Source organism: Dermacentor albipictus, chromosome 8 (assembly GCF_038994185.2).
Source record: "Dermacentor albipictus isolate Rhodes 1998 colony chromosome 8, USDA_Dalb.pri_finalv2, whole genome shotgun sequence".
In the NCBI taxonomy this organism is placed as follows: Eukaryota; Metazoa; Arthropoda; class Arachnida; order Ixodida; family Ixodidae; genus Dermacentor; species Dermacentor albipictus.
The window spans coordinates 63,420,494-63,435,626 of NC_091828.1; the positions used below are offsets into that span (position 1 = coordinate 63,420,494).

The 15,133-nt window shown below is 48.2% G+C and overlaps 1 protein-coding gene across 6 annotated transcripts in view; it reads right to left on the reverse strand.

Annotated features, from left to right (window-relative positions):
- LOC135921763 (uncharacterized) overlaps window positions 1-15,133 on the reverse strand; it is a 238,070-nt gene that overhangs the window by 135,908 nt on the left and 87,029 nt on the right. For all 6 annotated transcript variants that reach the window (XM_070523495.1, XM_065456063.2, XM_065456062.2 and 3 more), the window contains one exon: window positions 13,807-14,008. In XM_070523495.1, the coding sequence (XP_070379596.1) occupies window positions 13,807-14,008 (202 nt within the window). The remainder of the gene's footprint in view (window positions 1-13,806; window positions 14,009-15,133) is intronic.

A 15,133-nucleotide genomic window follows, 5' to 3' on the forward strand; every position in this document is an offset into this window, starting at 1 on the left:
TCCTATATAAAAAGATAACAGAGCAATAAGGCTTGTTCCATTCAACTTCTGATTAGGGAATTAGGAGGTTGGTGTAAACAAAAATGGGAAGTCCATAATTCAACAGGCTGTCACGCAGTAGTAAACATATTCAGCGTGTAATGGAGAGTTCGATAGAACCAATCTGCTGGACGAAGTCCTTCATTGTAGTAACACAAGGAAGTGAGCAATGTCTTGAAACAGTTCCGCTTGCAAGGGGAAGCACGTGCATCTGTCGCTTCACGTCGTACGAAACGTCGACTGCACAGCGCATACGAAGCCACAGGCACTACACGTACTCTGCAAACATCGCAGATTGCTTTGAAGATGAGGCCCACGCGGGCGCGTACTTTAGCCACGTCGCAGACGCTTTCAAGACACACAAGCGCCGGCAACGCGTCCCTACGGCCCCCACCAAAGGCGTCTACGATGGCGTCCGCGATTCGCACGGCCAACGCACTAGTAGACGCCGCAGTTGTTTCCACTTTGAACGGAACGGCGGCAGGGGAGGACATCTAGGCGTCCTAGCAGGAGCCGGAGAAGAACGCCCACTCTCCCTCGCCTCACCCCCAGGTGTCGCGCACCACTGGAGAGGGCCCGCATCCAGGACGCCGAAATTTAATCGCGTTAGCCGGCTCACTCTCACACGCTTTCACTCATACGGAAACTCACGGCGAAGGCAGAAATGCACATGCAGTGTCCACATAGTTTGTCACAGAGTGCACGCCCGCGCCCCTCTCAAGATGGCCGCCATTGCCGCAGCAACAGCAACGCCGCTTGCACAGCGATGGGGAAGAGAGCTTCTGTCGCCTGAGCGCGGCGGAGGGACGAGGCGGCTCGGCGAGCCGGCAGAGCGGCTTGGAAAATGGCGCGGCGGGGCCGTGAACCGGGAGACAGCTGAAGATGTGGTCGTCAGGCTGAGATCTCCAGGCCGAAGTCTTCGCCGGTCGAGCGACAGACGGTGCAAGTCCGTCAGGATCTTCGGCATCGAGGTAGCAGCAGCCCGACGCTCTTCAGATCGGGAGTTCGGCAAGCACGCCCCTGATAAGCCTCCTGTTCCAGTCCGCTCTCAGAACTTTCCGCCGGACTCTCTTTTCTAATCGCGTTTAATCTTTCATTTGTTTATCCATCGCGTGTTAATTTTTGCATGTTCTGTTAGTGTAGTGTTTGCCCTATTTATTTTCGCGTATATTTTTCATTTTTGTCGCGTATTTTGTTTGTTATTTCGCGAGTGTGGGACTCCCCACGTCGTGGCCTTAGTGTCGCGCGAGTGGCGTCAGGGCGTGTGTTGTGTGACCCACACGCGTTGCCACCAAGCGGCGGCAACGCAGCGGTTAGACCCATTGCCAAGTTACGTGGTGCCGCCTCGGCGACGCTCCTAGCGAGCGCAGCTGCAACACCTCTTCACTGCGGATCGTGTGGCATGACGTCACTACTGCCACGTTTACTTTCTGGCCGCTCAAGATAATCACGACGCGATGAACGACCTTGCTAGAGATAGCGTAGAAGAGCTTTCGCTCTAATGTACCTTCTCGGTGGCTGCTCTGAACGTCAGGTCGGTGCATCTGCACGCGGTGGAGGTTTCTCTACGAGACATGGACCGACTTCTTCATGCAAGGGTAGGGGTACACAGGCGCCACGTTCGACCGTCGAGTCGACTAGCAAGCGCGCGGAGTTGCCATAACGTGACGAACGACGCAGTCGCCACCGACGGCCCCACGTTTCATCCACCAAGCATCAACTAGAAAGCGCGGTGTCTTGTGTCGAAGTGTGTGGTGTAAAGACAGCCGACCGGATGGTCATTGCCACCATGTACAGTCGCGTTCCTAAATTTGGAGACCGCGCGAGCCCGTGGCCGTGCGCATGCGCGCGCCATCTGGCGGCTAGGTGCCTGTTGTTGAGAGTATCACAGTGGGCATGCGCGTCCATCCTATCTCACTGGTCTGTGTGCTCACTCGCTGCGCACTGGCGCGCGGGCCGATTTTCGTAATTTGCGTTCGTTGCCACCAGGGGTGCTATCGGACAGCTTTGTTCGTTTCGCGTTCTGTCCAGCTGCTGCATCGTCACAAAGGGGCAATATGTAAAATATGTGACAAGGCAGGGAGAGAGGTGCCAATTGGCAAACAGTGAACTCCCCGGACGACAAAGTTCCGGGGAGGTTGTCGTTATTTTTGGTGAGGACAAAATGACGGCATGCTCTTGTCCATTATTTTGATTACGAGCACGTCGCCTGCTAGGAGCAGAACGCGACTAGAGATGTGAAGTTCGAGCGATAATCCGCTCGGCTACGAGACTCGCTTCGCATGGCACGAATGGTTCACCGCCTGCTGATTGGCTACACTCTCACTCCCGTTCTCACAAATTTTGCATAGCGGAACTTTGTGACGCTGCAGCAACTGAGCAGAGCGCGTCGAGATGGTCGAAGACAGCGCCGAGATCGGACCAAGGCGATCGAAGATGCCACGCCGCTGCTTCGCGAACAACAGTACTGGCGGCGGCGGCGGCCATGCTAGAACAGTTGGGGCTACAGTGCTACAGAAATGCCATGTGTGAAGGACCACGAGACGCTCCTGTTTGGGCTTAGCTTTCGTCAAGGACCTGTCCATCTTCATCACTGAACAATTGGCCGTCAACGGTAGTGACCACAAAGCCATAGTAAAGCGCGAAATATTAAAGAATGCCAAAATAGTTATGTATCCTTGGCTTGTACATTTAGATCTACTATTTGTAAGCGTCGCTGGTCACCCACCTTTATAGAGTGCAATGGCTGCCAAATTTATTTATTTTTATGCGAAGCATATTACGAGAGCTCAACCCAGCTCCTCAGGCGCGGCGGTGTCGCCTTCAATACCACGTGACACCGTGACGTCACGACAGAGGAGAAACGGTGCTCCAACTCGCGCCCTCGCTCGCGGTATATAAGCAGCTGCTCTTGCCTCTGCTAGACACTCACAAGGTGAGATGCCTCCTGGAGACAGAGCTGCTCGTTGGAATGAGAAGCGAAGGTTGCGGCGTGCTACAGAGACTGATTTTCTAGGTGGCTTTGGCTCAACTCTTGCTAGATGGACTGGGTGGGAATCGAACCAGGGTCTCCGGAGTGTGAGACGGAGACGCTACCACTGAGCCACGAGTACGATGCTTCAAAACGGTACAAAAGCGCCTCTCGTGAATGCGGTGTTGCCTTAGAAACGAGCTGTTTCTAAGGCTCAGGCGTGCGTCGCTTGCTCAGGCGCACATTTCGTTGCCGCGCCGAACGCTGCGTTGCTCGACGCTCACCGCGTCCCATGCGGGGCGCGTAGTCGCTGCACCGTAGCCCATTGTCTTACACCCCTTGGCGGGTCGACGGGAACGCTGTCGCGTTACACTCCTGAAGGCGAAGCAGAGTAACACATGAGTTGTTTCTTCGTCTAGCCGAACCAAATATAGCCAAATAACAGCAGTTCACCAGGCTAAACAGTGGTTCAACAACTAAAATAAAGGCTAGTATGTTTCGCATCCTAGGCTTAACCTTAGCTAAGCCACAGCCATTTTTTTTTACTTTCACGTATCACATGCGAAAATAATAAGCAACCGAATAGAGATTCTCCATTAGAATGGTTACAAAAGTAGCAAGCTCGAGTTATACTGCGAAGTGCGTGGTTTTAATTTTATGGATGAGAGCATGTAAAAAACCTACTTGAACGAAATATGTCAAATCTATCGGCAAACATCAATTCGGTGTTCACGTTGCATCCTGAAATGTATTTAGCAGCAAGACGAAACTTCCTACGAGGCGTCAGTCTCATTTCACTAGACGTGAGATGCACACACTTGGTCTGGAGATCGCATCGTACTGCGCATTTCCAGCACGTTCACCACATGTTCAAACTTGGTTTGTAAAAAGGACAAGTTTTCTACGGACAATAAATGAGCGTCCAGAGAGCGGTAACTGTAACCATTGTCATTCAGGAACATTTGTGTAGAAATCACTCATTCTCTTTACCGCATGTGAAAGGCCCGTTCCTGCGAGCCGTAGAAGGCGTCACTGACCACTCCAATGAACACTACTAGGGAGTCTGTATCCCCTGCAGTTGCATTGTTATCCCAATATGGCTATATTCAACAAGGCACAATAATTAAATGCCAGAAAATGGGCATTTACCCTGGCACTCGTAACTCTGCGGTTTGGTTGATGCCCAGCGATTACGTTCAATCATTACAAGCATGACAGAAGGCTGCAAAATGGGCGACGAATCTCCTCACCCATATTTAGCCTCCAGCAGCTGAGTGCGTCCCGATGCGTCCAAGGAATCTTCGCAGCGAGAGGCGACCCACCGGACAGCAGCAGGGACAGTCTTCTTCTACTTCTACCACGAGGCTGCAGCGCTCGCGCAACCCTCCCATATAAAGGGAGGCGGAATTAGCGTATATAACGCAGGCCTTAGCAGACCTGGGTTAAATGCGCAGGTTTGTGGCCAGAGACCGTATGTTCTCGATTTTCGGCGCGTAGCCCAGATCAAACCGCCTTGCTCTCGATACAATGCCCGGATGTTCTCGTCCTAGATGTCGGAATAACGGATCTGGCTTTTGGCTCAATGTCACTTAAACCACACATATATACGGAACTCTTAAGAGCGACCAGTCGTCCCAGGGGTAAATATCCAGCTGCACGTAGCGAACACATTTTTAGGCTGCACAATCTCCTTGATCAGACCGCGATAATATGTCCAAAAATACAGCTGACACGGGGAAGTGGGGGTTACTCACGATGAAAGGATTTGTCTTCAAAAATTCATGCAACTCAAGCAGACTAGTTGAAAGGAAAATGGTTTCGTAATTCTAATTATTTGATATTTCGTTTTGTTTACCGTTTATTTCTATAATACCACGTTGTTTTATATATGTAGGTAAGACACATTCCGCTTTCAAAAATGCCACTGGCAAGTTCCTTCTTCCTTTGTTTGTCTTCTTTTAGTTCCAAATCAGTTTCTTCTCACTCCTTAAGCAGTCCATCCAGCCGTGGCGCCTCAGCTGCTTACCCACCATTGTAGAACTACTTCCGTAACGTCCTTGCATAATATGCGCTGCCATTCCAGCACGAGACATCCACAGTCCACTACAGTGCCAACATTGTATGTTATTCACAGTATACTCGGATAATTTTCTATGGCATTAAAGGGAATGTTGTCGGGGTGGAAATTTGCACTTGTATTACTACGCGAAGATGTGCAGCAGCGTTTGATAGCGCATTTGGTTTCTAGGAACAGATACTCTCCCATAGCAGCGGTTAGCTGTTCATAACGGCATAATCAACAAAGAAAAAAGAATTTTAGGCCACATTATGGTGAAATGTCGTGCACGATGCACGAAATCCCGAAATAATCGAAAGAACTCGTGATCTGAAACGGAGACGCCTAACCACTGATGCCACGGTTCCTACCTTTGTTGAGGTGAAGGATAACAGAGATCGGCTGGAATATTTCGGTGAATGTTCGAGCAATTGGCCTTTCTTCTTTGTCACAGCAGTCAATGTGCGCTCCTTGTGGCGCACGTGCCTGACAATAACCACAAGCACGTTGTCAGGGTCTGCTCAGTACCTGCGTCATTCAGAGTCGTAAATGGATCCTGAGGCGCCGCTACAGGATACAGGATCAGTGCGCTGTTTCGACGGCCACCATCAAGAAGGCAACCCTGTGGTTTGTCTGGCAACTTGGTGCCAAGCAGGTACATGCAAGCCTTGGGCGTCCTCGAAAGCGCATCTACGAACGTTGTCCAGGTGTGCACAGTGCAACTGGACCTTGAACTCACCATTGCATTTGTTTGTTGTGGATCATTTTTTTCCAATGTGACCGCTACATAGTTAGTGCTCTATCTCACTAGTCTTGCTCAGTTGCTGCCGTGAAGGACTCATCCAATGTTTCTCGTGAAAGACGCCTACAATCCAGCAAACAACGCGTTCTCCTGAACGAGATTCAGCAAGCATCGATGCTGCAACTCGCTATTCTGCCGGCATGAGTCATCAAATTCTAGGGTAACCCTGTTGTACCTCGTCTTCGATAACGAAAATTTGAGCCGTGACAGGAGGTGTAAAACTGCTCAACTTAGCGATCACGATGGTGCCATTGCTACTCTAAAATTATAGGCGATACGACTGAACTCATCCACAAAGTATTTTCTCCTCTCCCACAAATGACAACGCTTAAATGTAGCTGGCGATTGCTGTGAATTTTCACGCGCAACAGTACATGCCCCGTCTGTGAAAGGAGCCAGATCCCAGCTCCGCGGAGAGGCCACTGAGCTGGCAAAGGGAAGCGAGCGTTGGTGGAGGATGTTGCCTGGAGGTGGAAGGGAGGACCGTGTGTCTGAGCGGGCGGAGGAGGGTAAATGGAGGAGCGCTTGGTTCATCTCCTCTGGCTTTTGCTGCGGACTCTTGTGCTTTTGGATGCACCGGGTTCGACTGGCTATCGAAAGACAGAGCAAAGAGAGCGATGGATGGAGCAGCAGCGCAAGCCGCCGAAGGATGAGCTCCAGTCGCCTCATATCCAAGTAGTGTGTAAGCGTTGCGCACGACCTGAAGAACAGCAAAATGCGCGGGCTAGGGTGCCCAGGAGACTTCCGAAGAACGTGCTGCGCGGCACGCGACAATGCGGGTGTGTCAGGCGAGACGCATTGCTTAGAAAGCCCAGAGTAGGGTGAAGCCCCCTCCAAGTATTGCCATCTTTCCTAATAGCAATTAATACTTTATAAAATTTGTAAAGCGGGCATCACATACGAAATAAAATTTCAGCTTCAAGAATTAAACGGCAACACTTTCACATACTCCAAGCATTTCTTAAGCGTTGTGTTCGTAACGCATTAAAATGGAAAAAGCACCCATACACTTGTGCGTATGCCGCGTTCAGGAAGACCGCAGCTATAATTTTTTTTTCTTTTATTGACCCGAATGATGTAGTGTTTCTCACTCTGTCCAATATAACATGCCTTTGAGCCTTCCCACCATAAAAATTAACAAGGAATTGTGGCAGAGCCGATCTCATAATGAATATCGACGCAACGCTGTTCATTATTGAAGCGGCGTAGCGACACACCAAGCGGTGACCGCAGAGCCCAGATCGTGCTGCGCCATCTCACGGCCGCACCATGATGTGCGGGCATGGCTCACGCGTTAAAAATATTCTCACAAGATTCACAGAGTATATGCGAGGCAGGTTTGGTTGTGGGATGCAGTGCGGTGAATTATTTTTTTTTTGTAATTGATGAGCAGCACATAGCCAATTACCCAATTTGGCGTCAAAGGAGTTCACGGAGGAACGGCTAACACCCAGTGGTTCATACTAAACGATCAATGTTCGCGTCACTGAGGTGGGTTTATGAGCGGGACATACCATGTGGCTTATTACAAGTGATATAAGCTGGCGTGATGAAGGTTCAATAAAGCGCCGCGTAGACAAAGGGTCATACTCGCAGTGACTAAGCATAGCGTAGGAGAGGTCCATGGAACAGTGGCACATACACACTAACACTTACCCAATGACCTTGGTTACTCCGACTCTTTATTATGTACCCAGTTCCATCCGAGCAACAAACCGCAACTCTAATAAAATGGACCACGCGATGAGCCAAGTAGTGGAATAATGGTTAGACAGTCAGCCAAACACTCTCCTTAATTTGGGTGATGTTCCTGGAGAATCCTAATCGCAATAAAGATTATATACAGGCATAGTGTCGTTCATATCGCTATGGTGACCTTATGAAACATTGCCATATGCTCAATGCAGCACCACTGGTTTCCTCCAGGAACGCGGATAACCTGACTAGTTGGCATATATTCATAGTTGTTTGGAAGCACAGACACAAGGAACGAAAAAGAAGGAGACACAACGAGCGCAGACTGGAACACAACTTTATTCACATCAGGAACAAATACGTGAGAACTCATGGAGAGGAGGACAGAAAAGGAAAGGGATAATGTGCACATACAACACGTGCCGTCCTGAAACAAAATTTCACACTCTAACGGTGATACCGAAGGTAAATAGCCGTCACTGTTTTTTGTTTCCTGATAAGGGAAGCTTCAACAACCTCCCTAGTTTGCGATTTCCGATTGCGGTACAGCACCGATGTACGTGTGCATTGCAGAATACACCCACGATTCCTGCAAGGAGCAGACAAATGCAAACCCGGTGCAGCATTTAGCGAATTGGTGGGATAGCACAGGCAAACTTTTAAAGAGAGTCCACCCTGCCCAAGGACATCTGTTTTTTATTCCTTATAATTTGCAGAGAACGCCGGTGCGATTTATTTCATGTCATTTAATTTCTCGACAGCACTTGTTTTTAATACAATTTCTCTTCCATTGTATGCCCTCCTCTTCATGTCCTCACATTTATTCCTTGTGAGAGTAAAATTTCGTTCCAGCCTGCCCTCGTTGTGTCTCGTCCTTACTCCTTGTGTGTGATTACGCGTCCAAACACCTATGAATCAATTTTCTGCAGAGTAACAGATTTGGCTTTCCGCGAAGAAGTTCCTTCTACACGTATACAATATATCCCAGATGTTATCAAATCCCCCCCCCCCCCCACTTCTAGCGGCTCGAGGTGTCGTTTGTACCGGTGAATAACCATCCCATCGACAAGCATATTCAGTAATAGGAATGAAGGAAAAAGGCTTTCTTTGTGATTAGTTACACTCTGTGATGATACGGGAGCCCACTGCTTGGAGGAGCACATCAAATGACTGAGTTCACATCAGGACAAGTCAGCCTTACTGCTTGAATAGTCTCCGATTTCTATGCCGTCGTCTTCCCTAGGTGACTAGACTGGGGAACCTCATCACTATTGCGGTTAATCACAATTCTCCAATCGATAGCAGTATAAGGCCCAGGATATGACACTGTTCCTCCGAACACTGCTTCGAATAGTATGGAATAGGTGACCATTTAGGAACTTGGGGATCCATGGTTGGCGCCGCTCTTGGGTAGGCGTCGACTTGGCACTTTCATCATTACATCAGGCGGTTCGGTACCGGCAAAGCGGCCTTTTCTGGACCCGTTAACAATTGGTGTCAACGCTGCGTTGAATTCTGAACAGGCGCTGATGAATGGACGAGGTTGCCTCGTGGGAAAAGTCTAATAAATGGTCTGAGCCATGTTGAGGCGTAAAAGACACATCCGTCGCCAAGAGATACAAACCAAAAGGTGACCAGCTGTCGGGTTGCCCGAAGCGCCGATGATTGCCCATGGTGTCAGGAATTGTCCTAAAAGTGATAGCTTATGTCACACTTCATCTCGAAGGCAAAGCTCTCGCTATGTTGTCACCTTCACCCTGATAATATTGCTACAAGCATCAACACACTCTGGTCAGTGTGCTTTAGCGATACGCCTACTGGACTCTATGCTCCCTGCATCGATTTACTAAGTTTTACCCCTCTCTCTGTCTTACTCCTCTTTTTTCGTGGTCAGCTATCGGTAAGACAAAAATAGGTTGCCTATCTCAATAATACCATCAGCGTTTCGTACAAAATAGGTTTATAAAAAAATACCGTGGGTTCATTGCTTAAAACCTTGCCTCTGGCCGTTTGAATTCTTACTCTCGCTCCCATTCCTTCACTTGACCTAGAATTCCTGCAAAATCAGATTCTATCTAGGCCGTATCACCCTGTTTCCTGACATCTGCGTAAGCCATGCAAGAGGGCAATGGTCGCTCTCTACCGTAAATTTTGTGTCTTCATTATAGTATCCTAGCCTGTGAACGGTCAATATAGTGCTAAAACACTCTTTCTCCGAGGTGCTAAACGCCATTTCTTGCCGTGTCAGTTATCGACTGGGGTATAGCACAGGATGCTCTCGAAAGCGCTCGTTATGTTGGTCAAGGACGACATCAAGGCCAGGTTCGCTGGCGTCATGCTAGACAATGAATCTTCGGCAAAAGTCTGGTGAGACAAGCACTGGTTGTGAAAACAAAGCTTCCTTCCCAAAACAATCCTCAGATTCCGAATAAGGCTCCAGAATCTTCTTCTTTTGTGCAACTCGCGCACTAAGATTTTCTCATGTTAGAGAAATATTCCTAGAGAAATAACGAAGCAAACATTGCGTAAATGACGCGCTCAAAACTAAACAAAAATTGGGGTGTATATCTAAATACTTACACGCAGGCTCTAAGCGATACTTATAACACTATTGTCTCATCAATATACCTGCGAGACACGAACAGACGCCTTGCTTCTCTGTGTCCGAGCAAACCACGCCTTACAGCCACAGTACAAACACTTCCTAAACTGTTCGGTTAAACAACCGCTCCGCTAACTAACGCGTCATTCTCCCAAAGAAAAAACCTGGCGACCGCTTATGAAAAGTGAACTCAGACTCAAGCGCGCCACTACAGGCCTTCAAGGAAAAACCTAGATTTGTCGGCGCAAGCGTATCTCACGAAAAAAAAATGAAGCCTAACTGCTTCAAAGAAAGAACGCCATATCGATAAAAATAAGTTTTAAAAAAATTTGTGCGTGCAAGCTTTCTCTATCAGATTGTAAGTGAGCTACTGAAGCAATCAACCTAAACAAAGCGCATAACTATATTACCGAAACGATCTCGAACACAAAGCGTGTAACTTGACAATATAATCAAAGAAACAAGCAGTTCCCACACAACACGTACACCACTTTTAATTCTGAACACGCTATGATTGCGTCATATCTTTGAGCGGCACAAGAGGAGGACGTTGTTTGCAAGCTCTTGTCAAATTTGGAAACCGTGCAATACAAAGTGCGAAAAAGGAATTGCCCAAGCTAGAGACGTCAAATACCTTCGTTCTGTCAAGATGTCTTTTTGGCGTTGGTCTGCGAATTCACTGCCTGGTATGGCCACTTCGCATCTCCTTAGCGCCGCGCTGTACCGGCTCATGCAGGTTGCAGCTCAAAAGGAACGCAACGTGGGGGAACATGAATTCCCCCTGGCTTTTGTCCTTCTGCGTGCCGAACGTCGCTTTCTTTTCTTCCTCGTCTTGCGGCTCGGACACGCACTGACCTGATACATTCCAAGCGATGAACGCGGCTTTATCTTTCGCAATGGTGGATGGTTGCAAAGAAAAAATTTTATTGAGGTCCATCGGAACATGCACTAGCACGTAGCGGGCCGCTCCCGCGTCGGGACAGAAAGAACTAGCCTCGCCGCCGCGTCGCGGTCCCATTGGACTGCCCAAAGGTCGGCTTCGAAATCGGGACTGTGTAGGGCAGCCTCCTACGATGGCCACCTCTTTTAGCGTTTTTCGATTTACTCTGGCGCGTTACCATCTCTAATGCATTCCTGAATTTGCGACACCTTGTTCTTTTAGCACGCTATCTGCTACAAGTTTTCGAGAATCTTTTCTTTCTTCCCTTTGGCGACTCCACAGCCAGGTACTCTTCCTGAAATTTTATCGGCGATATCGGAAAGATTTCCTCCTTAAGTTCAATTACGTATTCTGATCTAGCTGTTTGTCCTGTTTCTTTGCACTGTGTCATCGTAAATCAGCGCCGGACTTTCTTCATTAATTTCTGCGGTGGAAATCGGAAATATTTGCTCCTTCAACCTAAATACTTCTCCGGCGCTAGCTTTTTCATGTTCTGTTCTTGTGGTTGGCTTCCCCCGAGGGCACGATTGCAACCGTGGAGAAGGCTTTTGATCTTACAGGGAGCTACTGCTCTGTCACTGGAAACCACGATTTGCCATATGCTCATCGGCGAGTAGTGCAGCGCTCTTTGGATACACACCTTCCAGCCCGACCTTTACGGAAAGGCGTGTGTTATCCGCCACGGTCTCGTTAAACCGTTCTAAGCAGATTAAATGGCCCGTTTACTGACGTTATCCGCCCCAGGTCCTTTCACCCACTCTGCAAAATTATCCTTCAGGCGACACGCAAACGCGACAAAGCTCTCAGTAGACTACTTCGTTCTGATCTCGAAATCTCCTCCGAAATTCCTTTGCGGAGAGCCTTTACTTTGCGAACAAATTCGGGCTTACTTAGCTGTGCACGCCTACCTCGGGCGCAGTCAGTAACGTTACAACTTGCGACGCTCCTCCTGGCAGATACTCAAGGAACCTCTGCGGCCAAGTTTGCTGGTGAAATAATCGCTTCTCACATATTCATTCAAGATTAATCAGGTAAAGACCGATTTCGTCGCCCATTTTGTACGGCTAAATCAAAGTCACAATTTTCACGCTTTCAGTGTGTGGCGGTACCGCATCTACCCTGCTTGTCGATCTCTCTTGCTATAGTATTATTTTCGCCCGCTCAACTTCTGCCCGCTTTTGTTATATCTCTTCCTGCCACTTCTCTTCCTTTTTGTGTTCCTTCTCTTCCTCCGTTGCTGTCTCTCACGATTTATTTTTTTCCAAGGCATCCGTGAGCTGGTCCTGTAACTCGTCCATGTGTGTCCTTTTTGGTGCTCCTCATTCAAGTTTGCTCGAGCCGTTAAAGACTCCACTGTGACGCTTCTGCCTTACTGAGCCACGAAAAGGAGTCCTGTTGATCCCGGATCTACAGAAGTCGCTCTTGCGCCCACAGTTTGCCTCGAGCACCGAAGGTTCGTCGCTTTCAGCGCCACATTTGCACCTCCGCCGATCGGAGATCGCGGGGACTGCCTTTTGCGGCTCTTCCGTAAAGTTTCCTTGAGTCCTGGATGACTCCATGCCGTTACTGCAATGGTTGTGCCTGCCTGAGCCACCTAAAGGACCTCTGCTGATTCCAGATCCACCGAAGTTACTTTTCCGTCAACCGCTTACATCTTGCTTGCGAAGATCGCCAGGTCCGTTGATCACAGATAGTGAAGGACGGCCTTCTTGATGATTCGGCGGTCAACCAGTTTTGTTATCTCGAGGTGCTTTTAGTGCCAAGAATCCACCAAGAACATCGACGAGTACGTCGAGCAGTGGGTACGAAAGAAAAGGGGTTTATTTTACATTAGTTACACTGGTTTCTGGAACGCAAGTCCATTCTAGGCAGGAGCATATTAACCGCCTTACGTCATATCAAGACATGGCATCCTGACTGCTTGGATGGCATCCGTTTTTGATCCTGTCGTCTTCCCTGGGTGACTAGATTAGGGAATCTGATGAGTATATCGCAGCCAGTCACAATCATCGAATCAGTCGCAATATCCCGCCAAGGGTGTCACACTGTTCCGTCGAACTCCGCCTCCGATGGTATGGAATAATTGACCGTATAACAACCTGGAAAGCCAAGGCCGGCGCCGTTTTCCGTTAGTCGTCAACACAGCCTTTTGCAGTGTTAGTTCAGGCTGTAAGTATACGTAGAGGTGCCTTTTGAGGCCCCGTCAACAATCGTTGTCAGCGATGCGTTGACTTCTGCTTGGCACTGATGGATGGGCCGTGTTGTTTTGTGCCAAATGGCCAATTAATGTCCTTGGCTATGTACATACGTAAGATCCTGCACTCAGGCGTTAGAAAAAGTAATTCATCGAGGTGTGAATTTTAAAGATTTTTTTTATGCGCCAGAATCAAGCAGTGTCTTCTAGACGACCGAAAAAATTAATAGGAAGGTCATAACTTATCCGTCACTCAGCTGGCCAGTATTTAACGGAATCATTCAGTAGTATGAAATGAAGAACATGTTCTGCAAAAATGATGAAAAAATCGTTCATGCTATCATGGATTCTACTCGTGCGAAATTGGTTGTTCCATATTATGTTATAAATACGAGCTAGTAAGAGAGACACGTTGCAAAACAATCAAAATACTGAATATTACATGCGCCAGAACGAAAGCTTTAATGACTGAAACTATTCTTGAGCAAAAAGATTAATTCTGCGCACCGTAATCAGCATGAAGGCATGAGTACGGCGGCATGCGAGGGTACCCGTTGATAAGTTGGGCGAGGAACCGGAGGAGCTTGGTGCGAGTGTATGAACCATGCATCCTGGGCTCGCAATTGCTGGGAGCGTAATCGTAGTTGACGTCATAACCAGCGATGGTGTAGTCATATATGTCGTGGTTGTACTTGCTGTCGAAACAAAACTGCATGGACGGGAGCACAAATAGAGCACAGTTAGTCTAGGCGGGTTCTTTTATGGAAACGTACGCTTATTTATATGCTGCTCATTCTACGAAAAGGCGAATCTGCAAAAAGGCACGGATACTCTACAACGGACCTCATCAAATTGTTAAGGAACGCACACACCTTCCCCCTTCCACATACATATTACACATGTACACACGCTCTCTCTCACACACACATACACAAACACAAATATACACACATACACACATGTTCCGAACAAAAGTCAAAGGGCAAGCGCTATTCAAATCTTTGTTCAGCGAAGCCATGGTAGAATATTTCTCCAATGTCTGCACATGACCAGCTGCACTATCATAAAAAAGCTCCAAACATTCATTGATAATGACCTTCTAGTACATGCCTCAAGAAATACAGATTTTTTCAAGTAACAAACAGAACATGGCAAAGTAATTATACGCAATCCCGCGCAAAGTGATACTTGCACCTGAATGAATCTTCAGTTGACTGCGACGTTCCCCATTTGAAAAAAAAAATTCTTGGCTACCCCGTTATCTATGCAGATGAAACATTAAACGACAAACGGGAAGGCAGACTGATTGGATGACGGTAGCCATAAGCTTAAAAAGGATGTAGTGCATGTTCGTAACGGCAAAGCCCACAATATTACACTGCACCACGCCATGCTGTGTACTGTTCCAAATGCAATCTTTCCAGCCAGAAGAAAACAGAATGAAGGAAGCACGGCAGGCCGTGAAAGTCGCCAGGGAGAGCGAGACCTGCTAGAAAAAGAAAAGCGCCTGAAAAAGCCGCGACCAAATGTCTCAGCAAATCTGCATTCTTGCTCCGTGATCCCGACGCCGCCACTGAGGAAAGGGCTGGCTTCATGGAGTGCTCACTTGTCAAGGCTGGCGGCGAGACGTAATGCTTTCTCCTAACTTTCTGCTTCTCTTATGAAAACCATGCAGCGCTTCTTGACGCCTCCGGCGCCACGCACCACAGCGGTGAAGGCAGTAGATCCGCAGCAAATTCCGGATCCAAGATTTGAAGTGTATGGCGTCCTGTATCGGCCTTTTAAACGTCGCTATCGGAAATGACAAAACTTCAGCTTACTATAGTTACAGCTT